This window comes from Prunus dulcis, chromosome 8 (genome assembly GCF_902201215.1).
Source record: "Prunus dulcis chromosome 8, ALMONDv2, whole genome shotgun sequence".
In the NCBI taxonomy this organism is placed as follows: domain Eukaryota; kingdom Viridiplantae; phylum Streptophyta; class Magnoliopsida; order Rosales; family Rosaceae; genus Prunus; species Prunus dulcis.
This window is the reverse complement of record NC_047657.1, coordinates 18,460,095-18,481,907: the sequence shown is the minus strand read 5'-3', so window position 1 is coordinate 18,481,907 and position 21,813 is coordinate 18,460,095. Positions and strand designations below refer to the sequence as shown.

Genomic DNA, 21,813 nt, shown 5'->3' with positions numbered 1-21,813 from the left:
AGTTTTTAGTTAATTATTAATTTAATGATTTTTTTTTTTAAAGGTGGCAAGTTCAAATTCCTTTTCTCTTCATAATAAAGATAATAATCTCTCCTCTCGGGTCAATTTTGAAAAAGAAAGCACGTCACATTATTTGAATTATGTAAGATATTGGAGAAAATTAAACTTGATTAAACCCGTATTAGCAGCGAGGAGTTTTGTTGAGACAAGTCTGAAAAAATAAATCGTGTTGAAAATAATAAGTTGATAAATCATCTCTAACCCATTTGTTTGGTAAATTCTCTAATTATTCAATTACCAATTATTATAAGTGATTTTTATGTAAGGCTCTTTCAATAAAATCTTTCACATTTAAACGGATTTTGTTCGTGTTCATGTATCCTACTAAGTTAGTAACACCAAAATTTAAGAAATAAAACATGAATGATTGGAGGGATTCACTTCGTTTGAGGTTAAGTTCAAGTTTGCATGTGGTCAATGTCCTTTGGCCGGAAAACACTCAATGTACTCGATCAAAGTTTGCAACATAATCAAATTTGATCGCATTGGCTTTACAAACGTTAAAAAAAAAAAAAAACAAAGTTAAATTGAGTTCATCGTGAAGTAAAAGCATCAACTAAGCAGTGATATTTGAAGAAGAGACTGAACACAGTTGATAATAAGTAGACAAGTTTGATCCGCAAAGGGATGGTTTACTACGAAACAGAAACAGCAGCCAAACTCCTAGAACTAGAAATTTTTACATTCCTCCACAGAGGAACAATGGGGTTTGGCTCAGAGGGACAATCCTGACTCTTCATCCTCTTCCAGAGAGGAAGTGTAGATGAAGTAAAAGGTCCAGATGAGGCCAAACACACCAAAGAGGATCCAGCCAAGAATGTTGTTGCTCAAGCCAAAGGGAAGCCCTGTTCCTTCTGTGCTCAATCTGTCATCCACCAAAGCCATGGCTGGGCTTGACATGGTTGCAGCCATAGCTGCTGCAGCCAAAGATGCACCCTTGCCCATCTTTGAGTTGCTGCTCTCCTTCTTTCCCTCCATGGAACAACTCACTTTCCCCTTCCTTGCAAGTGATGGCAAAGCTGAAATAGAATAGTAATATTCAATAACAATTAGGAAAAACAAATGTAAAATCAAAATACATAAAACCAAAATGAAAATCGCAAACGTGAGGTTAGACCAGTTGATCAAGACAGTGTGCCCGCACGAGTGCAGCTGAGTTTGAACCACCTCTCCACACTCTAGAACAGTTTAAAATATTGAAATCAAGTTGAGAAGTGAACAAAACAATCTTACCCAACACAGTTGCGGATGGAGCCCCAACAGATGGCTTGTGCACCAGACTTGCCCTCGTGATTGATGAGGTTGGAGTGCTAGCAGTAATGGTTGCCATTCTCTTCAGCTTTGAAAGAGAATTGGTGGGAAACTTCAGAAGCTTATGGGCAATCTGCAATGGAACTGATTTTTATGACAGAAGTTGCAGTTTCATAGGGACTGTGAACAATTCACAGATTAATATTGATTGGCCTAAAGTATGCCCCGTGGACCACACAAGATGGATAGATTTGCATTTGGCAGCCCCTCATTAGATATCCCCTATCTGCAACAACCCAACCATATTTTTCCACGTGTCACATAATCCACCAAAAAGTCCAATTGTCACCAACTGAAGTCATAAAAATGGCCGGAGATAATTAATCAACAAACAAGCGCTGTGGGTTCTCAGAAAAGAATTCAGACAATTGTCAATCTGGGCAAAATATGTGAAGTTGCAATTCAGGGCAAAACATCCACAAGTTTGTACACAGGGTTTATAACTTAAAAAGAATGCCAAATTGATTTCAATTAACTCTGTCTATATCGAAAAATGCTTGTAGGAGTCTAGCTAAGGAGTTGAAACAAAGTTATGTACATGAAATACAGACCCGCAGTACAAAATCCCCCAGGGACACTTATTGATTCCAATTATTCCTATATTTTGACTCTCGGATCCTAGAAGATTATGCCCAGCAAAATGTGGGAAAAAATTGAGCTCGACTTTACATTGAAGAATCGTTAAAGAAAGAATTGTGTGAACCAGTGCAGTTCCATCATCCTTGAGCAATAAGCAACTAATTGTGTGGTACAGGTCATCTTTATCCCACCATTTTAGTAGTGGACTACGCATGTATGTTGCACCGTTGCAGATGAGAGTCTTCATAGTTCACATATTTGCTCCAATAACCCTTGTGCCTCCCAATCCCAATATCCAACCATGGCTTCATAATTCCATCATAGTGTATTACTGCCGCTCGATCAATGTCAGCACGAACCACACCAGACTCATAACCCAGCCCAAGGATATGCCATCGCCTGTCCAAAGCTACTGTCTTTTTATAGAAGGTGACCCAACCTAAGGGCAAACTCCCAGCCACCCACAATGGCCTCTTATTGCCCTGCAACAAAACACACAGCAAAACAAGAATTAAAATACGATTGCATAATAACATTCAAATATATGAAGTAGAGGTGCATGTACAGTGTACAGTGTACCGCATTTGGTAGTGCTATGAATCAGACATCACCCTTCCAAATGTAAAAACCCAAAAAAGCAAATATAAGGCTTAAAGTCGTATGTACCAATTGCAAGTATTTATGGTAGACAGTAGTTAGATTCTGTCTCCTCCACTCTTGAAGATCAAACAAATTCATGCCAAATGCCCAAGTGCATGCATCAGCATGAAACCTCTTTGCTACAAATGGATCCGAGAAGTTGATAAATGCATCCATCCGATGGAAGGAAGTTTCACTTTTATGACAAGTCTCGACAGCTGCATTTACTTTCCCTTTCATATTGATACTCCATAATCTAGTTAGATCCTTTTGCACCACCACATCATGATCAAAGAGCACAATCTTATTCAATGCAGGAAAGATTTCTGGCAGATAGAATCGGAGGTGGTTAAGTTCAGAAGCATATCTAGGGTCACCGGAGTTTTGCCTTAATGCTGCATGGTACTTGGTAGACAACCAATCAAAACTCTCTATGCTCTGGACTTGGATTGTGGCTTTGCCAGGAGGATTTAATAAGAACCACATTGAGACTGCTGGAAAATTGAGTGAATCAGTCACCACATGAAAAACAATCTTCTCGGGTTCCTGCGCATTATTATGCCACAAGGGCAAAAAAAGGGTCATCAATCTTTCATGCAGAAAAGAAAAATGTCAACATTAGAGGAGTGGGATTAATTGTGATGGTTTCTCCTTAAGCGGAGTGAATAATTCTTTTAATTATTGATTGTAGCCCAAAATAAAAATCATGGGTATCGGAAAGCAAGCAAAAAAAAACAAACAGAACACTGAAACGTCTGACTCAAATTACCATGGCAGTGGAAACAGTGGAGTTCACAACCACTGTAGATGCCAGAACATTGTCAGAGAAGACAGCATAATGATAGAGCTCCGGATCATGCAACTTTTGTTGGTTAGGAAACTGCCTCTCCTTGGGATCCAGAGCAAAGTATTCTGCAGTCAGCTGCATAGAAAGACAATGAAGACCTTTCGGAGTTGTGCTTGCAGCAAGGTGAAAAAGATAAGAGACTTGCTTCTTCTGCGACCGAACTTGCTCTTCAGTGTTCTGAGTCATAGAACGGAGTTTTGTGGTCATCGAAGAGCAATCTGGGTAAGCACGGCTGGCTTTAGATAGTGAAGACTCCATGTTTCTCATTCTCTGCAAAGCACTGCAATTAAACGGTTTCAGAGAGTATTAATGCTTCGTGACTAAACAGGAGCTCAAAATGATGTTCCTTACCCTAATTTTTTTTTACTGATATAACTGATCACACTCTTCATTTTAATCATAATGGGTAGTAGCACTTTTACATTAATTTTTGTTTTCAACATCTTTTTTCTTTTTCTCTGTGGTGTGTTTAACATGGTTGGAAACTAATGGCAAGGGAAGAAATGGCAAATCTTTTTACCTCCTTGATAAATCTGAATCCTTGGTGGCTCCACTAATTGCCCGTTCCACCTCTTTAATTCGCAGTTTCAACTCCTTCACGAGATTCGACTTGCTGCCTGGTGGTGTAAAACTCAAGTATAGTTTAGCTCTAACCACTTGATCTTTCATCTCATTTATCCTCTCTGTCACTTTCCGCATATTTTGCACATTCTGGTCGTGTGGAACTGCACGGTTAGGTTTTACATCTTTCAACTGTTTTATTTTCCCATCTATTACTTTCCGTGACTGAGAGTGTGCATTCTGATCTTGCTGGACTATTTCTTGGTTCAATTGTTTCTGTAACCAAAACCATATAAATTAATATAAAGACTGCAGAAGGTAAAAACATACTTTTAAATTCATCTAAAAATTCATGTATGGCTGCCGAAGCTTGCATTCACCATGACTTGTTACAACATATCTAAAATTCAACCGTTGTATGAAAATTAGAAAAGAAAAATCTTGAAGAGCTCGTGAACTTTTATGCCAGACCAACTTTGAGGCTTTAATACCTAAAATGCCAGAACTTGACCAAAAAAACTAGAATCTCCTATATTTATTTACAACATTAAACTCCAATTATTGCAACAGCAAAAGAAATTCATTTTCACTTCATTTTTCTTATCTGGTGGTCATACAATAGATGGACAATGAATACCTTTTCCCCAGACATGGATGATATTTCTCTACGCTGAAATTGATTATCTCCGTCTTGGTTCTCATATTTGGTTCCTGATATTTTCATGAAGCAGACCCAGAGTAAACAATGTGAGAAAGAAAGCAGCATAGAAAGAAACAGAATACAAACACCTGTGAATATACACCAACCATTTTCAGTTATTTCTAGCATATCAGTAGTGTCTCCCACATTTCCAGATTTCTTAGCATCGTGATTCTCTTTAAGAGTGTAACTAACAGCAGAAACCAAATCCTTATCTTCATATAGAACTTTTCTGGGTTCTTTCAAGCCTTCACTAGCTTCCTAAATCACAAAGCATATCCAAAATTAGAAGTGCAGATTGTAAAACAAACTTCTGATAAAGTTTAGATTGAAACCATATCAAGTCAATTTATCCTTTACTTACCTGCTCAACACTAAGTTTCAAACCATCAGTCCTGTATTTCTGCACCAAGAAAACAAAACCCACCTTCAAACTCTGCTATAAACAGAATATCCACAATCCGATTGGTTGTCAACAAAAAATAAGTGTAGACAATTCCAGTCTTTAGTCTTGAAAATCCCGTAAGGAATTTTTCTAAGTTTGACTAAGCCTTGCGGCATCAAACAATATAGACCCTAGACATTGAAAAGTTTTTCATTTCTCTCCTTTCTCAGCAACCAAACATAACATGATAAATCACAAAACCGAAACTGAGATGAAAGATGAAAGATTCATACAATATTCGACAAATCCTCTATGAATTCCTTCCGCCCTGCATCAGTTCACAAACCACTCACTATCGATAATTGATCAAATCAAACAAACACATACACAAATTTACTAATGAGTGCGTAAATCAAAATGCACATTACCAGTAGTTGAGAGATTTTTTAGCCTTTGGGAGACGAAGATGATGGGCGCGAAAACAGAGACGGAGAGCAGAGAGAGGATGAGGATCCTCTGGCATCGACGAAATAGCTTCATCAATGGCAGTTAGGGTTTCCACTCCTCCAACGGCACATTTCACAGATTTCTCAGATCACATAAAAGAATTCGATGCTTCAATTACAAGAAACAGCCGGAATAAAAAAAAAAAAACAACGAAAGAAACAAGAAAAGAAGAGATAAAATAAAGCTAGGGTTTCAAACAGTCCTTTTGGTACTTCGCGATTTTAGAGAGAGAGGGAGAGGGAGAGGGAGAGAGAGAGAGAGAGTGTGTGAATAGCTTGTTCGGCCATGTTCTTGTCTGCGAGGGAGGTGGTTTCTTTCTTTTTTTCCTTTTTTCCTGTTTTGTTAATTTTTTTATTAAAAAAAATAAACTTCGGATTTTATTGTCTTTTTCCACAGTAGGTGATGTCGACAATGAATATAGATCGTCGATTAGTATGACCATTACGTCGGACTCCGCTTACGTAACACGTGTACGACTGACCCGATGGCTAGTCTAATGTTTGAAGAGGACTCCCCTTGACAATCGTTATAAAACTGATTACGCGTAATTTTCAGGTTAATCATTTGTTTGTGGAAATTTGGAAAAAAATTAAATTCTCTTTAAATGGTTTCGTTGGCATTAATGCTAGGAAACTTTAAATTTTTATTTTATTTTTATTTTTTTGGCGAAAGGGAAACTTTAAATCTTTGTAACGGAAAGATGAAAAATAGAAATGATTAAATTTTGAGATCATGATTATGAGTACACATTAAGTTACTAAAAACCCTTGGCTGTGATGGTCGTACTGTCACTCACTGAACTTTACTATTTTAAATTTTATAATATGAATTGACGACATGATATAAGTTAAATTTATACTCCTACGATATGCCATTAATAAATCACAATGTGTATTATGAGAAATTGATAATACTAAATGATGATATGATAATCACACCGAAAAATTTATCGTGCAACACCTCATTTATAAAAAAATTGGGAGTTCACATTCAGCTTTGCCCTAAACTCATGGATGCATTTAATAGGTCAACACGCCTAAGCTTGAGGATGAATGAAAACTTACTCATCAAGTGGACTATTGTGTCTTGTTTTTGGTGATCCAACCCCAACCTAGACTTGAAATTTGTAGCTATAATTTGATGAGATTTCAATTTTAAATTTAGATTGAGTGAATACCAAGCTCCCGTATTCTAAACAATTGCTAGTCAAATCTTACCTTAATAATTAGGCAAGGTATTAGTTTTTGTTTGTTTAAATCCCAAGCCTTACGCATGGGGATGAAATACATTTGTAAATTGTATGATCTAACTCAAGCAATAAAAATAGAGAGACTGATCCGTGTTTAAGGGGTGGCGGCATTTTAGTTGATAATCCATTGACTCATTTGAAGTTTGTTGGTCAATGGATTTGAGTTTCAAATGTATCATTCAAGTAAAATCAACTTAATTTATTAGTATGATAAAAGAATTTAAGAGACTTTTTCTATTTTCTTTTTCACAATGAAAATGAGGAAATTCGAACTCGAAACTTATTCTAAGATAAAGTTGAAACTTGAAACCGTCTAAAATGATTCTATAGTACGAAATAGTACTAACAAAAGACAAGCCCTCGAGATTTCTGGCCTGAAACTGGGTCATGGGCCTCATGGCATTTGCTCGAGTTTTGAACTTTAGCCTGAAAATAAGTACCTTTTTTTTTCCTGCAGTGTCACATGCTTCATGTAGCAATCATCATTATTATTATTTGGATGGGATCTAAATGATTCACATCTAATATTGAAGATTTCATGTGACCTTATAATATATATATATAATCTTTGTAACTTACGAGTATAGTAGTTGGTACGGTAAGTAGACAAGAAATTGGATTCTTGTGACTAATAATCTAATACATATATGTGTATATAAACACATAAAAAAATGATAAGAGAATTTGTGAACGCGTTCTAGTGGCACATCACCTATGACCTATGCAACACGTCACCTACCTGTATCTCTCAATATCTCTCTCATTAATATATGGTATAGTATATTAATTATATATATACATGTGTGTGTATATGAGCCACTATAGCATGTTTATAGATCGTGTGAGGAAGCACCCATTTGTATACCTTTTCAAATCCTTACACGCATGTCATTAAGACTTTGATAAGTGTATTAGCAGCTTGGGTTTGACAGAAAAACCAAGTTATCTAATTGCTTATTGTGCTCTCCATTCCGACATTTTCTTGATTTCCTTCCCTTAATATCTTTCCATGAAATGTATTTAGGTTTGATTATCAAAAGAAATAAATATTCGGGTTGTTGAAATGCATAATCCATAGTCAACAAAGACATAAGGATTATGTGAATGGATGATTCTCATTTTACGAATTACAAATGTCATTAAAGATTTCAAAATATAAATGAAATTCTTAATTTATGTACGTCAATTTATTGATACGAAATGTGGTAAATCAAAAAATTAGCTTTCATTGCAAAACTTGTAACTCAAGTGGTAAAAAATATTTACTTATGTACTTAAAGTCTTATGTTCGATTTTTCCCTTTTTCAATTTCGTTTATTTATACCGATTCGCAATTTCTCATAAGAAATCTCATTCATTTACGAGACATATATATGAAATTTCATACTCATTCACAAATTTTCGTCTTACAAAACAAAAGTTTCAAGGCCCAACCCAACAATTCTAAATGGAATGTGAGGCACGCGCCATTAGATGAGAGTAGAACTAATTCAAACATATCTTTGTCCAAACTTTCTCCCCTGTAATCTTTAACTTACACTCCTACTCTTCCACTGGCGGCCACCAAGCCATGCAAATATCTTCCAAAATTTGAAAGCTCCAAATTTTCACCGTTGTGACCCCTCCCATCTTCCCCTTCCTCCCACCAAACCCAAACCCCTCTTCCTCCAAAACCCATATGAATTCTCTGCTCTCTTCCACAACTATCAAATTCTGCAACTCTGCAACAACCCAAAACCAACCCAATTGATTGATTTGCAAAAAGCTCAAAACTTTCCCACTTTGCATTTTGCACATTGCTCAAGTTGCTTTTTCAATAAGCAGCTTACCCAATTGGAGATGTTGGCTTTAGAAATGGCTCGAGATGGGTTGCTGGTTCCAGTGGAGAGCACCCAAACTGCAGCTCAATCCTCTGCTGCTAAGAAAAAGACTGCAGCTTTGAGAAGCTGGATTTCGCTGGACCAAGATGGGGAAGGAACCGTATTGGATTTGGACAAGTACGCCATTATCCGCAGAGTTCAAATTCACGCTAGAGATCTTCGGCTTCTTGATCCCTTGTTATCATATCCTTCTACCATCTTGGGTAGAGAGAAAGTGATTGTTCTAAATTTGGAGGTCGGTTCTCATTTCCACATGCACTTTCGATTCGATTTTGGTTCAGATTTTTATTTTGATTTATTTTTTCACTAAAAACTGTGCTTGTTTTGTATGCTTTTTGGGGATTTGGGTTCCAGCACATTAAAGCTATAATCACAGCAGACGAGGTAATTATATTATATATGTTTTGTACTGTTTCATTTGCCCTTGCGTTTTGTCCTCACTCTTTTATTCTAATAACACTGGCATTAAACTAACAATTAATCACAACCAGTAAAGAGGGTAATGACTTGGATTTCCATCTTACATTGAGCAGAATACAGAGTTGTTTCCAAATGTATTGAAGTTGAAAAAAAAAATAAAAATCAGGAGAATGGTTAAGATTTGTTCTTGGTGTAGGTATTGCTTAGAGATCCTTTTGATGATAATGTACTGCCTATTGTTGAGGAACTTCAAAGACGTTTGCCTCTAGTAAGTGCCAATTTCCAAGGCCAAGGAGAAGATGAAGAAACCTCAGGGGTACAGAAGGATGTTGAAACCGATGAACTCAGTAAATGATGCTCTTCAGAACCTCTCCATTATCGGTTTATGTTACACAACATTAAAAAGGACAATATTTCTCAGGAAGTTCTAGTTCAAATTTCATGTTCCTACTAGTGCTAGTATGATTCAAGTTTTGTACAAATATTGTATGTTTGCTTGTTTTCTATCTGTTCTTTGACTTAATGTTCTGGTTGCTTGGCTTATGTCATGATTTAGAATTTCCATTTGAATTTCGGGCATTAGAAGTTGCACTAGAAGGTATTTGTAGTTTTCTTGATGCGCGCACAAGAGAACTAGAGACTGATGCTTATCCGGCTTTAGATGAGCTGACTTCCAAGGTAAAGGATTTGCTTAGAGTTTCATTGTTCTTTATCTGCTCAGCTGACTTTGTGTGTTGGATGAATTAAATCCCTGATTGCGTAATTGTGGTGTCAAAAGCCTCCAAAATACATTTAACTTAATTTTTCAGCATCCATGATAGAAGGAAAACTAGTTGAGAATATTCTTCTTTGATCAAGCAGTCAGAATTATTTGCAGATTAGCAGTCGGAATTTGGATCGGGTGCGTAAATTGAAGAGTGCAATGACCAGGTTGACAAATCGGGTTCAAAAGGTATGCTAATTATTGATATGATGCTGTAAATGGAGGGTGCCATATGCTAATATGTAACTATATATTCCTCTTATGCTCAGCAGCTCATGGGCCTTCATGTTAACTTGGACTGTTCTGTGCATCTTGAGCCCCCATACAGCATTCATATATGGAGTGATGCAGGGGATTTATTTCATGTTTTAGTTCTTTAATCAAATTCGTTAAAAATGCTGTATTGTTGTTGTTTTCATAAAGGTAGAAAGTTGCTAATATGGACTTATTTCCTGAATTGGAACTATGGATTCTAGGTAAGAGATGAACTCGAACAACTTCTTGATGACGACGATGACATGGCCGACCTTTACTTATCAAGAAAGCTGGTTGGGACTTCACCTCTCAGTGACTTGGGTGCTCCAAATTGGTCTCTCGCCTCACCTACCATAACTATAGGCTCAAGGGTGTCCAAAACAAGCAGGGCAAGTGCAGCAACGACAGCCGAGGAGAATGATGTTGAGGAACTTGAGATGTTGCTTGAGGTTATAATTCTTCATAGGTCTTGTACTCTTGTAAATCCGGTACCTGAAGTCTGAGTCGCATCCTGTTATCTTTTGCAGGCTTACTTTATGCAAATTGAAAGCACATTGAATAAATTGACCACGGTATGTACTCTTATTGCTGTTTCAGCATGCTAGGACAACTGATATAAGATAGAACTTATCTGATTCGTTCTTCGCTTACCAGCTCCGTGAATACATTGATGACACAGAGGATTACATTAATATCCAGGTAATGGTTGGAAAAATTGATATCAAAACTTTGATACACTAATTCTACAATTCACCTGAGCTATATAATACCTTCAACAGTATGCATACCATTAACATGGCTGATCTATTGCATATTCTGTTGCAGCTTGACAATCATCGAAATCAGCTAATTCAGGTACTGCCTTTTGGACCAAATTAAATAGATACTATGGCCTTGTTTTATAAGTACATGTCCCCTTTTGATAGTTAATATAAGTTCCCTGTGACAGCTAGAGCTGTTCCTAAGTTCTGGAACTGTTTGTTTGTCTGTATATTCTCTGGTGGCTGCAATATTTGGCATGAACATCCCATATACTTGGAAGGAAGGTCATGGCTACCTATTCAAATGGGTATGTACAATATACCACCACATCACACATAATTTTCCTTCAATTTCTGGAAATATTTTTCTTCTCTAACTCCATTTTCTTTAACGCAAAGGTGATCATCGTCACGGGGGTAGTTTGTGCCTCTCTTTTCTTGTTCATAATCTCATATGCTCGGCACAAAGGTCTTGTTGGATCTTGATCTCCCTTTCCTTGTTCATACCATTATGATCTGTTGGGAAGGATGTATACATAGTAGAGCATGCAATTGTCTTCATGTATTGTTTATGTACAAATACAGACAAAACCTGTTCAAGGGGTTTACTTGTAGTTAGCAATTTAAGACACTGAAATAAAAAAGTTTAATGTAATGATTATGTTGTGGAAATCATGGTCTTCATTGTGGCTTGGTTTTGGGGATTTGATTTCAATAATTGCCTTTGGTAATCAGTCAACATGTAATTCTTCCTGCACAAATTCTGGGCCCTCACAGTTTTCCTGTGATTGAAACTTGTTATATCACACATTCCTAGAAGGACCATGCCACAAGTGTAACATGTTTTCCATGTTCTTCAACTATTCTTTAATATGTTGTACTGCCTATCTAGGTGGCATTTCATTCGATTTGATAGATTACATGTAGGTCTTTTATTATTATTAATAATTAACATAATATAGCAGGTGGAATCATTATTAAAACGGATTTAAATCACTTACAACTCATTGAATGTTTATTTAATAAATGGCTTAGGCATGGCTCATAAATTTGTATTTTCATGTTACGACGTATATATATATATTTAGAATGAGACAAATTATGAATCAAATACCATACATACTTGAAATGAGAGAACATACTTGGAACGATAAAAATTATGAATCGAATACCACACATACTTGAAACGATAGAAGTTATGAATCGGATACTATCATATGATCAATCTAATTCCTATGGGTCAGATTTGTACGTTAACAGTTGTAAGCAAGTCTCCTAGATTCCTAACCTAGGCTAGTTTCACTTGCTCAACCACTCAGTTGGCCCACAAAAATATAATTTTAATGGCTTTCCAAAGACCTCAAAGAAACCACCTGCCCTTTCTTTTTGACTTGTTCAATTCCACCCCAATCCCTCACACATTAGAAGCCCTAAACTTAATGCCAATAGTAGAATGATACTTTTGTCCGAGTACACACATTGATTGACAGATTCCCTTTTAGGTCTGTCTTATTAACTTGTCTACCTTGCATATTTACTACTTGCAAGCAAGGGTAAGACTGTAAACAAAGAAGATAACAGTAAAACAGTGAAAACGAGAGGTTCAGTTGTAATATAAATTGGACAAATGTCTGAGTTTGAAGTAGCTTGTTTCAGTTCATCCGTACGTGAAAATCTCGACTCATTTTCTTTGGTCTCTCTGTTGATTTTTATTTTTATTTTTATTTTTTGTATTTTAACTTCAATTAGAAAGAAAGAAAAACAGTTAATGCGACGACCTCATGCTTATGCACATGTGGACACACTTCCGCAAGACTCGCCGTCAGGTGCACGAAACCCAGCGCGCACTCTTCACCACAATGCGCACCCCGGCGCACATTAGCGTCACCCCATCATCTTGAATTGAACCTGTCTTTTAAATCCTATTTATTTATTTATTGCTTTTAGAATAAGAAAATAAAATATATAGAGACAAGAAAACAAAAACAAAAAAAGAAAACTCTTTGCTTCATGCTCTTTATGACGAAGAGAGCCTCTCGATTCAGATCAATAATCCGCGACCCTCTGTGCAAATCCATCAAAACCCACGTCAAATCTTCGAAAATCGATCGAGCCCATCTCGTAATCTCACCTTCCCACTAGCCACAGCAAGCTCTCTTCTCCACCCGTTTTCAACAATAAGCAGAGGTATCTGTTTTGTTTTCTCCCTCTGCACGCATTTTGCTGGATTTTCCTCATCTTATTTGCTTGCCTGGTTGCCTTGTTGATGTTCTGATTTTTATCTTTTTTGTGTCTAATGCAGGTGGATGTGAATAAATGGACGTAAATTTTGTGTCTGCGTTAACATGCAGTGTGTGAATACGTGGGTGAGTTTGAATTGCAGAGCTGAAGTGTGAGAGGTTGAAGATGCCGAATCAGGTGGTGAAAGTGAAGAGGGAGACAATTACAGCATGCATGACTTGTCCGCTTTGCCATAAGCTCTTCAGAGACGCCACCACCATCTCTGAATGCCTTCATACGTGTGAGTCTTCCCTCTTGCCAATGACTCTGCGTCTCTGATTCTTTGTTTGTCTCTTTCTGCTGGTTTAGTTTCCGATTCTGCAAAATTTTGATTGTAAAGCTGTGATTTTTTTGACATTTGATGTTTTTGGTGATCTGGGTTGTTGGTATTTTGCATTTTTCTTATCTGGGTTTGGCTTGGTTTGGCTCCGACTGGTTTTGGGATGTGGGTTTTTGAAATTCCATACTTTCCTTTTATGTTTCTCTGCTGGAAGATCTGAGAGCAGCTTTGCCAGTTGGATTGGCCAACCACTCGTGAACAAGCAGCATCTTGTTTAATTTATATACTTGGCGATAATTCGAAAGTTCGACTGACAGTGATATAATTTTGCCTTCTGTCGAAAGGCCTCTGCTTGCAGTGGTCTAAGTAGCATTGCGTTCATGCTTCATCCCATGACTGTATAATTAATGCCTAGAGTTATAGAGTCGTGTGTTCTTTCCAATTGATCTTTACAAACATATAATTCTGTTCAAAATCTATAGCACTGCTCAGTTATCATAAATGATTCCTTTTATTTTCGCTGCCTGATTAAGAATTTAGTTAGCTTAGGTGTGCATGTATTTCATGAGCCTCCTGAAGGCATTAATTGTATTATTAGGGATGATAAGTGGTTCTTTTTAGTTTTGTTCATGGGCTTAGCCCCCAGTGTACCCCCAAAAAAAAAAAATTTAGTTTACTTCATTTTCTGGATTTTCTAATACTTATTGCAAAACAATTCTGCTGAAAGTTTTTTTCTCCCAGAGTGCTCCCCCAACCCCCTTTTCTTTCCTCAATATTCTATCTCCGTGCACAGTGTAAAGAATAATTCTGATAGATTTTTTGTTTGGACTTCTCCAGTTTGCAGGAAGTGCATATATAGTAAGATTTCGGACGAGGAACTAGAATTCTGTCCAATATGCAATATCGATCTGGGTTGTGTACCACTGGAGAAATTAAGGTTCCTATTTCTTCACTTATCTTCGAGTTTAGCAAAACAAGTACTTGCTTGGATTATAATGTTGATGCATTTTCGGAAAAGTTGGGTTCCTTCATCTTTGTTGAATGGAAATCATTCAATTTTCCTTTTTAGTCAGGATGCCATGGTTTATGTCATCAACATATAACTTTCCCATATTGTTTTATTGGCAAAGATTTCACAAGTGAGTTTATTCTGGGATGTTGAAAAAAAAAAGTTCAATATGTATAGGTGAATTGGGGTTTATGGATATAGTGAATTTACTGAGATGACAAATGAAGAGGATGGTATTAAATGAAATATGCTTCCTAATTCTTTTATGAGCTTCTGTCTGTGTGCATGTGCTGCATTTGCGACCATTCTCCAATTTGCTTGATTTAGTTGCAGATGGTCTTTGGAAATCTTGTAATTCTTCAATCCTCGTGCCCTTATCAAGCACCCGTAAACTGTACTTACTGATCAATCATGCACGTCCATTATGCAGAATAGACCACATATTGGAGAAATTTTTAGATTTTGTTCATAAATCATGATATATTGATGTGTTTTAGTTTACCTTGGTTATCAGGCCAGACCACAGTTTGCAAGATGTAAGGGCTAAGATTTTCCCTTTTAAGAGAAGAAAGGTAAGGGCACCTGAAGTTATGCCTTCAGCTACATTACCCGCTAGAAGAAAGGAGAGATCTCTCTCGTCATTGGTGGTCAGCACTCCCAGAGTGTCAACCCAGGCTACCATGATGACTGGAAGGAGAACTAAAGCTGTTGCGAGAAAGGCTTCTGCTTTACAGGGATCTAGTTTTTTGGTTGAAAGGCCTATAAAGAAAGAGGAAGATTCTGCCGCGGAAGATCATCCAGAGCGTTTCAGCTCACCGGAGGCCTCAAATAAGTCTGGTCAAAATAACAGGCAGGTAAATGAGGGCAACATTATCTCTTATCTTTTTCCTTATATGCACTCTTTAAACTGCCGATGAGGTCTTGTTTTCACAAGCTTAAAAAGAAAATATAGCATTTGGTAAATATACTAATGCATTTATTGCTTTCACATTTGACTGGCAGAGTTCTTTCTCTGCCGAGCCTAGCAAATCTGTACCCATTAAAGAAACTGAGAATGGTGGTGAAGCAAGGGAAGGGAAATTGGATCTTTGGAAACCATTAAATTTTTTGGTGGAAGTTGCAAATAGGACCAAGTCTCACAAATCCAATTCACAAGGGTCTGATAATAAAGTAGAACCGGTGCATGTTGTCGCCAGTGAATCTCAGGTTCGAAAACCCAAAAATAAGGAAAATAAACAGAAATCAAAAGTTGAGGATGAAAAAAATGGCACTTATCTTCTCTCTCCAGAAACAGTAAAGCCTAAGAAGCTGCGTAGGGTTCGCCGAAAGAGGGAAGCATTTGGAGAATCAAGCATTTCACCCCAAGCTGTTCTGGATGCAGCCATTGGCAAACATGAAAGAAGAGTTGGTCCAATTTGGTTCTCACTTGTAGCTTCTGAAGACCAGTGAGAAACAACTTTAGCTTTGAAAGATTCTAAATCATTTTGGAATATTTATACAAATTTCTTGACAAGTTGCTCTGCTTTTGTTGATATATTGATTCTATAACTTCATGGTTTCAGGGAAGATGAACCCTTGCCGCAAATTCCTACAAATTACTTAAGAATAAAGTGAGTTCGTCTCTATGGCTTTAATGCATGTTTGAACGCTTCATTCATCATTACATGCTGAAATGTACATTGTTTTAATGCACATACATGCTTGCTTTATTCTTATTGCTGGAGTACATGCATGGTTGTATGAAAACCATTAATACTATGTTATCTTAATGCCGGAAAAACTGTAAATTTTCAAAAATCATCATTGCTAGTACTAGTAATATGTGTCTTCTTAAGATTTTGAAGATCAGAAAATGATTATGTCTGGAAAGAATTCTCCAGTGCTTAAATCTTATATTTGGTTCATTTGTCAAAGAGATGGAAACGTGCCTGTTTCGTTCATCCAGAAGTACCTAATGAGGAAGTTAGATCTCACCAATGAAGCTGAGGTTAGCGAACCCACACTTGTTTACATCTAAAAAGACTACTGGAAAATTATCCTTAGAAATAGAGTTCTACTGTATATTGTTGTGCTTCTTTTGGTAACCATTCAATTAACATTCTTGCAGGTTGAGATCAAATGCATGGGACAACCAGTGGTTCCCACATTGCAGATGTATAACTTAGTCGACTTGTGGCTACAAACATCATCACCTTCACAACGAATTACTGCATCCATTGGGTCCTCTGCAAAAGATTTTGTGATGGTGCTTGCTTACTCTCGAAAGGTCTCAAACTCCTAAAAGAACGACAATATTTGTTTCCCTTCAAATCGTCGGGAGGCAGCTTCTGATCCGGCATGTATGTTATGAGTATGTGTTGCAATTGCCATGTTGTCTACTGCAGCAGCCTAAAGAAACACTTGCCCGTGCTCCCACCTCCATAGTCTGGCATGTTGTTCTTGGCAAATGGCCATTGCGACGATTGTAATATTAAGGTTTAGATAAAAATATTTTCTTTTTTTTTTAAGATTATTGATTCACGTCATGGAATGCAGAACATCCATAAACCTGACTGATACACAGTTTCTGGCCGCAATTTACTGTCTGTAACAAAATGTTTGCGAAATACTAAAAATAGCAAGATGTTACTTGTTTAATGTTCTTATTTATTTATTTATTTTCCCCTTTTGTGCATAAAGTCAGTTACTATCTTCAAATTTTTTTTAAAAAAATCTTGGAAGAGGGAGGGAATCAAACCTAAGAAAGACTTCGAATACAAGGATAAATGCTCTCAACTAATTGAGCTATAGGGCATCTTATTTTTTCAATCCAATGACTTGGGTTGGCCTGAAGATTGAAGTTGTGATTAATTGTAGAACATATACTAGAAGATATTCCATGCATCCTGCATATATACAAAAAAATGATTCAACTGGGAGGGAACCAAAAACACGATCACGTGCGCACGTGACTGTACAGCTATCCTATCTCTCAGCACCTGGTTGTATAATTATAGGCTCCCTATGCTCAAGGCTGTTACCTTTCTTGTCTTGAGCCTCCTCAGAGCCATAATGTCTCATGACATCTAAACAGCTAGGCTTCATCTCTGTCCTTCGGGCATAAAGCAACTTACAAAGAGACATTAGCGCAGGCAATAAAACTGCGGTTGGGAAAATCCATTCACTCAAGATGCCTTGCATTCAATTCAAAGTAAAGACCCCAAAAGTATTTTCTCACTCTACCAACAAATAATAGCAAGATTTACATGCCATTATTCCATTCAGATTTATTCAAATATTAAACACTGCCTGTCAGTATATCAAAGAAAGTCAAAGGAACCAGCGGTCATCCGGTAAATGCCCAGTTGCCTAGTCATCTCATCCCCTACCAACCAATTCCAAAATAATATGAAACAAAAGTGAAGTATGTATTATTGAATCAAAACTCCAACCAAACGGGATTCTGAAAGAAAGCTCATGTGCAAACCAGCCATAGATTAAGATCTTCAGAAACCCATTGTGATAAAAGGCGTTGGCTTTGCATGGACCATGGCTGCTATAATTCCTGCTTTTTCCTTTCCAATAATCAATTCAAAGACTTTATCCTCACATGGCCCAAACCAAAAGCGCTGCATCTCTACTCTGTATCATCTCAAATCTACAAAAATTGTGAGGGAAAACATGCTTTGGCTCCCCCATCCAGCCTTCAAAGTCCACACAAATGGGTCTTATAGCACTCTGAAACATCTATTAACAATAGGTAAATTGAGCAGTGACATACAGAGGGTAGAGATGACCGTTAACAGTAGGTAAAGCTTATCCAAGAGATGGCACAAAGCTATGAACAATCAACAGTTGAATGCCAGTAGAAATGACTGACAGCAATACATTCAAATGCAAGAATCATCTGCCAAAGAATATGCACATAAACAGTAAGCAACACTTTGAATCTAAATTCAAATAGATTAATTGCTTCACTCTAACAACTCACGTTCAACAGCATTTCAATGTTTACCTTTAACAACCACACTTGAATCAAAACTATATATTGGCAAAAACCAAGCAATCTGATACATGTTTCACTAAGTATAAAAGAAAACCTCTAAAGGGTCATCAATTCGCACTGCATTTACAAAAATGAAAGAGGACAAAAAACTGAACTTGAAGCTAAAAGCAAAGAATAGAGCTCAAGATTGAAGAAAATGCTAACTAAAAGCAGATCTAAAATGAGCTTACAATGCCAAAAAAGGAACTTCTCCTACCCACCAAGATCCATATCGAAACAGAATAGCGAGAATCGAATGGAAAATCAGCTAAGCGCGGGAGTACCGAGGTCGCGTGGGACTGCCCACAACCGAAAGCAACCCACCTTCGGCAGCTTCTTGCTCGTCGTTATACAAATCCTCCGTACCCCTAAAAGCTGCGTGTAACGCAACAATTGCGACCCCAATTAGAACAGAGACCAACACGTTCAACCACACGTGCGTGAAAATCAGAGCGACGATGGTGACGACGCCAAGCACGCCCAAAACGATACGGTCGTCGACGATATGGTTGAAAATGACGAGTGGGTTGTCGCGGAAGAAGTAGAGGAAGAACCAGGCGACGAAGACGAGGAGAAATACGATTAAGGAGACTGGGTGCCACAGCAGACTGAGGAAGAGGATGAAGAGGACGACCATGGTGTAGTTGACGCGGAAGTAGCTGAGGTTGCGCTTGATTCGGATTGTGGCCTCGCCGAAGGTGTAGGGGCGCGTGAAGTTGTAGAAGGGCTGGACGAGCTCGAGCCACGGGCGGCGCTTGGCGAAGAAGGACTGGGTCGTTTCTCTGGCACGAAAGAACGTTGAGGGTGCGGCGGTGCTGGTGGCGGTGGTTGATGGTAGGGTGCCATAGTAAGCATTTGAATCTAAAGACATTGGAGCTGGACAATTGAGCTTGAATATGAAGCTATCTGAGTTCAGCTAAACCCTAGGAAAGAGAAAGTGAAAATCTTTTGCTGGGGGGGATCGGAACAGTATGACAGAGAGAGAGAGAGAGAGAGAGAGAGAGAGAGAGAGAGAGAGAGATTTTCTCTAATTCCCCATAAGACTCTGTTGCTGGTTTGATATTTGTGCTTTTGAGGAGCGAAGAGATGCGTGATTTGATAAAAGAGGATACGACAGCGTTTGCACTACGCGAAAACGGCGTCGTGTCATGTCGTTGTGGGCAACCGGAGCATATGGTTGAGGTAGAGCCTTCGGCTTTATTAAAGAGAAAGTGACTTCCTCCACTGTCGTGGCAAACTGGGTAGTTGGGTACTGGTGTTTTGGGTCAAAAATGGCTCCAACATGAAAAGGTACAAATTTTTTTTTTTGGTACCAAAAAGCAAAAAAGTTGTAACTTGTAACAAAGGATTGGATGGATGATGGTCATTGATAGTTGAAAAAGACAGAAATAAGATAGAACATTTAATATATTTACTTTGGGCCGACCTAAATTAGGCCGGTTGATCATTATAGTGAATCCGTCTACTTGTATTCTATACAAGTTTGAATCACCTTCTAAATTAATTGTTATTTGTCTTTTAATTTTTTCTTCTCAAATTTCTCATTTCAATAGTTCGAATCACCCTGAGAAATTAAAAGAAGGGAGCGGCTAGGGTAAACGTCAATAGTTGTTATTTGTCTTTTAGTTTTTTTCTTCTCAAATGTATTTTACTCCGCAGCAAATTTGGATATGAGAATTGATAAGAAAACCTTTGGCCAAAAAAGAAAAATGGAATTGACAAAGAAACCCAAATCGAAATGGGTAAATAATTTGGGATGAAAGAAAAAAGGGCCCAAAGAGTTGGGTTGACCAAAGTCTAAAGTTTAAACATGAAGTGGGCTGCTTGACAAAAAAATACATGAAATGGGCTCATTAGAAAACCGCAATATCTTTCATTGAAGTCGAAACGACGACGTGGGCTGGTATTGTCGTCTAGAAACCAGAACGAGGGCCTTGTACCGTCGTCTGCAGGGCCGCACGGTGTTTGGGGTGTTGTACTGTGCAAATACGAGCTCCATTTTTCGACGGTTTGTTTGAAGAAAGAATGCTTTTTTCCTTTTTAATTTCAAAGGTCGGGTTGTTTTTAATTACAATTGTACAACAACATATATAAGGAGATTGACTCCTTGATTTATGCCACACTTGGCGTCACAATTGGAGGGGAGACAAAGGAGACAAACTAAAGTGGAGGGAGACAAACTAAAGTAACTAAAGTGCAGAGGCAAAGTGGATCCAATAAGGAATCCAATAAAGAACAAGTCAACACTCCCCCTCAAGTTGGTGCATGGATGTTGCACATGCCCAACTTGTCTAGAAACCTGGAGAACTTGTCACTCGAAACCGCCTTAGTGAGAATATCTGCTACTTGATCGTCCGTTCCTATGGGAGGAACCTCAATTACTTTGCTATCTAGCTTCTCCTTAATAAAGAACCTGTCAACCTCTACATGCTTGGTCCTATCATGTTGCACTGGATTATGAGCAATATCACGAGCAGCTTTATTATCACAAAATAACTTCATCGGCTGACCACATTTGACCCCCACATCTTGTAATAGAAACTTAAGCCACAAGAGTTCACAAATACCGAGTGCCATGCCTCTAAATTCGGCTTCTGCGCTTGACCTTGATACAACATTCTGCTTCTTACTTCTCCATGTTACTAGATTTCCCCCAACAAAGGTAAAATACCCGGATGTCAAGCGCCTATCATCCGTTGATCCGGCCCAGTCAGCATCCGTATAGCACTCAATTCTGAAATGCCCATTTCTTCGAAATAAAATTCCTTTACCAGGGCTTCCTTTCAAGTAACTCAATATTCTCATAACCGCACTCATGTGTTGTTCTCCCGGATTGTGCATATATTGACTAATTACACTTAAGGCATGAGCAAGATCCGGCCTAGTGTGAGCCAAGTACATCAATCTTCCCACTAACCTTTGATATCTCCCTTTATCAATCGATCCTTGGTTCTGATCAATACCCAACTTCATTCCTTCGGCCAACGGAGTAGATACTGGCTTGCACGCTGTCATGCCAGTTTCTTTCAACAAGTCAAGAACATACTTCCTTTGTGATAGAAATATCCCAGACTTGCACCTCGACACCTCAATCCCAAGAAAATATTTCAAAGAACCAAGATCTTTCATTTCAAATTCTGTGGACAAATAATTTTTTAAGGCTGCTTGCTCAACAGGATCATTACCAGTAACCACCATATCATCCACATATACGATGAGAGCTGTAACCTTTTCATTCTTGCGTTTCAGGAATAACGTGTGATCCCAATTACTTTGCATATACCCGAATGCTCTCATGGATTT

At 37.9% G+C, this 21,813-nt stretch overlaps 5 protein-coding genes across 5 annotated transcripts; 2 read left to right on the top strand and 3 right to left on the bottom strand.

Moving 5' to 3' along the window:
- Window positions 1–599: 599 nt before the first annotated feature.
- Window positions 600–1,577, bottom strand: LOC117636674 (photosystem II reaction center W protein, chloroplastic). The gene is made up of 2 exons (XM_034371299.1): window positions 1,294–1,577; window positions 600–1,079 (listed from the first exon to the last, which is right to left on the bottom strand). Exons 1-2 carry the CDS (start codon window positions 1,388–1,390, stop codon window positions 775–777), a joined length of 402 nt encoding a protein of 133 aa, XP_034227190.1. The 5' UTR covers window positions 1,391–1,577; the 3' UTR covers window positions 600–774.
- A 230-nt stretch (window positions 1,578–1,807) lies between these two features.
- On the bottom strand, window positions 1,808–5,939 carry LOC117636673 (probable galacturonosyltransferase 6). Its single transcript, XM_034371297.1, has 9 exons — window positions 5,511–5,939; window positions 5,376–5,410; window positions 5,062–5,100; window positions 4,805–4,958; window positions 4,635–4,708; window positions 3,957–4,273; window positions 3,359–3,716; window positions 2,617–3,135; window positions 1,808–2,432 (listed from the first exon to the last, which is right to left on the bottom strand). Exons 1-9 carry the CDS (start codon window positions 5,620–5,622, stop codon window positions 2,157–2,159), a joined length of 1,884 nt encoding a protein of 627 aa, XP_034227188.1. The 5' UTR covers window positions 5,623–5,939; the 3' UTR covers window positions 1,808–2,156.
- Window positions 5,940–8,374: 2,435 nt separating this feature from the next.
- On the top strand, window positions 8,375–11,589 carry LOC117638257 (magnesium transporter MRS2-I-like). Its single transcript, XM_034373392.1, has 11 exons — window positions 8,375–8,953; window positions 9,073–9,102; window positions 9,335–9,485; window positions 9,695–9,816; window positions 10,016–10,090; window positions 10,378–10,605; window positions 10,684–10,728; window positions 10,811–10,855; window positions 10,982–11,011; window positions 11,106–11,225; window positions 11,317–11,589. The coding sequence occupies exons 1-11, from the start codon at window positions 8,678–8,680 to the stop codon at window positions 11,401–11,403; spliced, it is 1,209 nt and encodes a 402-aa protein (XP_034229283.1). The 5' UTR covers window positions 8,375–8,677; the 3' UTR covers window positions 11,404–11,589.
- A 1,278-nt stretch (window positions 11,590–12,867) lies between these two features.
- Window positions 12,868–17,131, top strand: LOC117638224 (E3 ubiquitin protein ligase DRIP2). The gene is made up of 8 exons (XM_034373357.1): window positions 12,868–13,104; window positions 13,220–13,438; window positions 14,315–14,414; window positions 15,001–15,340; window positions 15,489–15,931; window positions 16,049–16,096; window positions 16,401–16,473; window positions 16,594–17,131. Exons 2-8 carry the CDS (start codon window positions 13,324–13,326, stop codon window positions 16,765–16,767), a joined length of 1,293 nt encoding a protein of 430 aa, XP_034229248.1. The 5' UTR covers window positions 12,868–13,104; window positions 13,220–13,323; the 3' UTR covers window positions 16,768–17,131.
- A 574-nt stretch (window positions 17,132–17,705) lies between these two features.
- LOC117637477 (PRA1 family protein F2-like) lies at window positions 17,706–19,551 on the bottom strand. The gene has a single exon (XM_034372373.1). It carries the CDS (start codon window positions 19,379–19,381, stop codon window positions 18,779–18,781), a length of 603 nt encoding a protein of 200 aa, XP_034228264.1. The 5' UTR covers window positions 19,382–19,551; the 3' UTR covers window positions 17,706–18,778.
- Window positions 19,552–21,813: the final 2,262 nt, after the last annotated feature.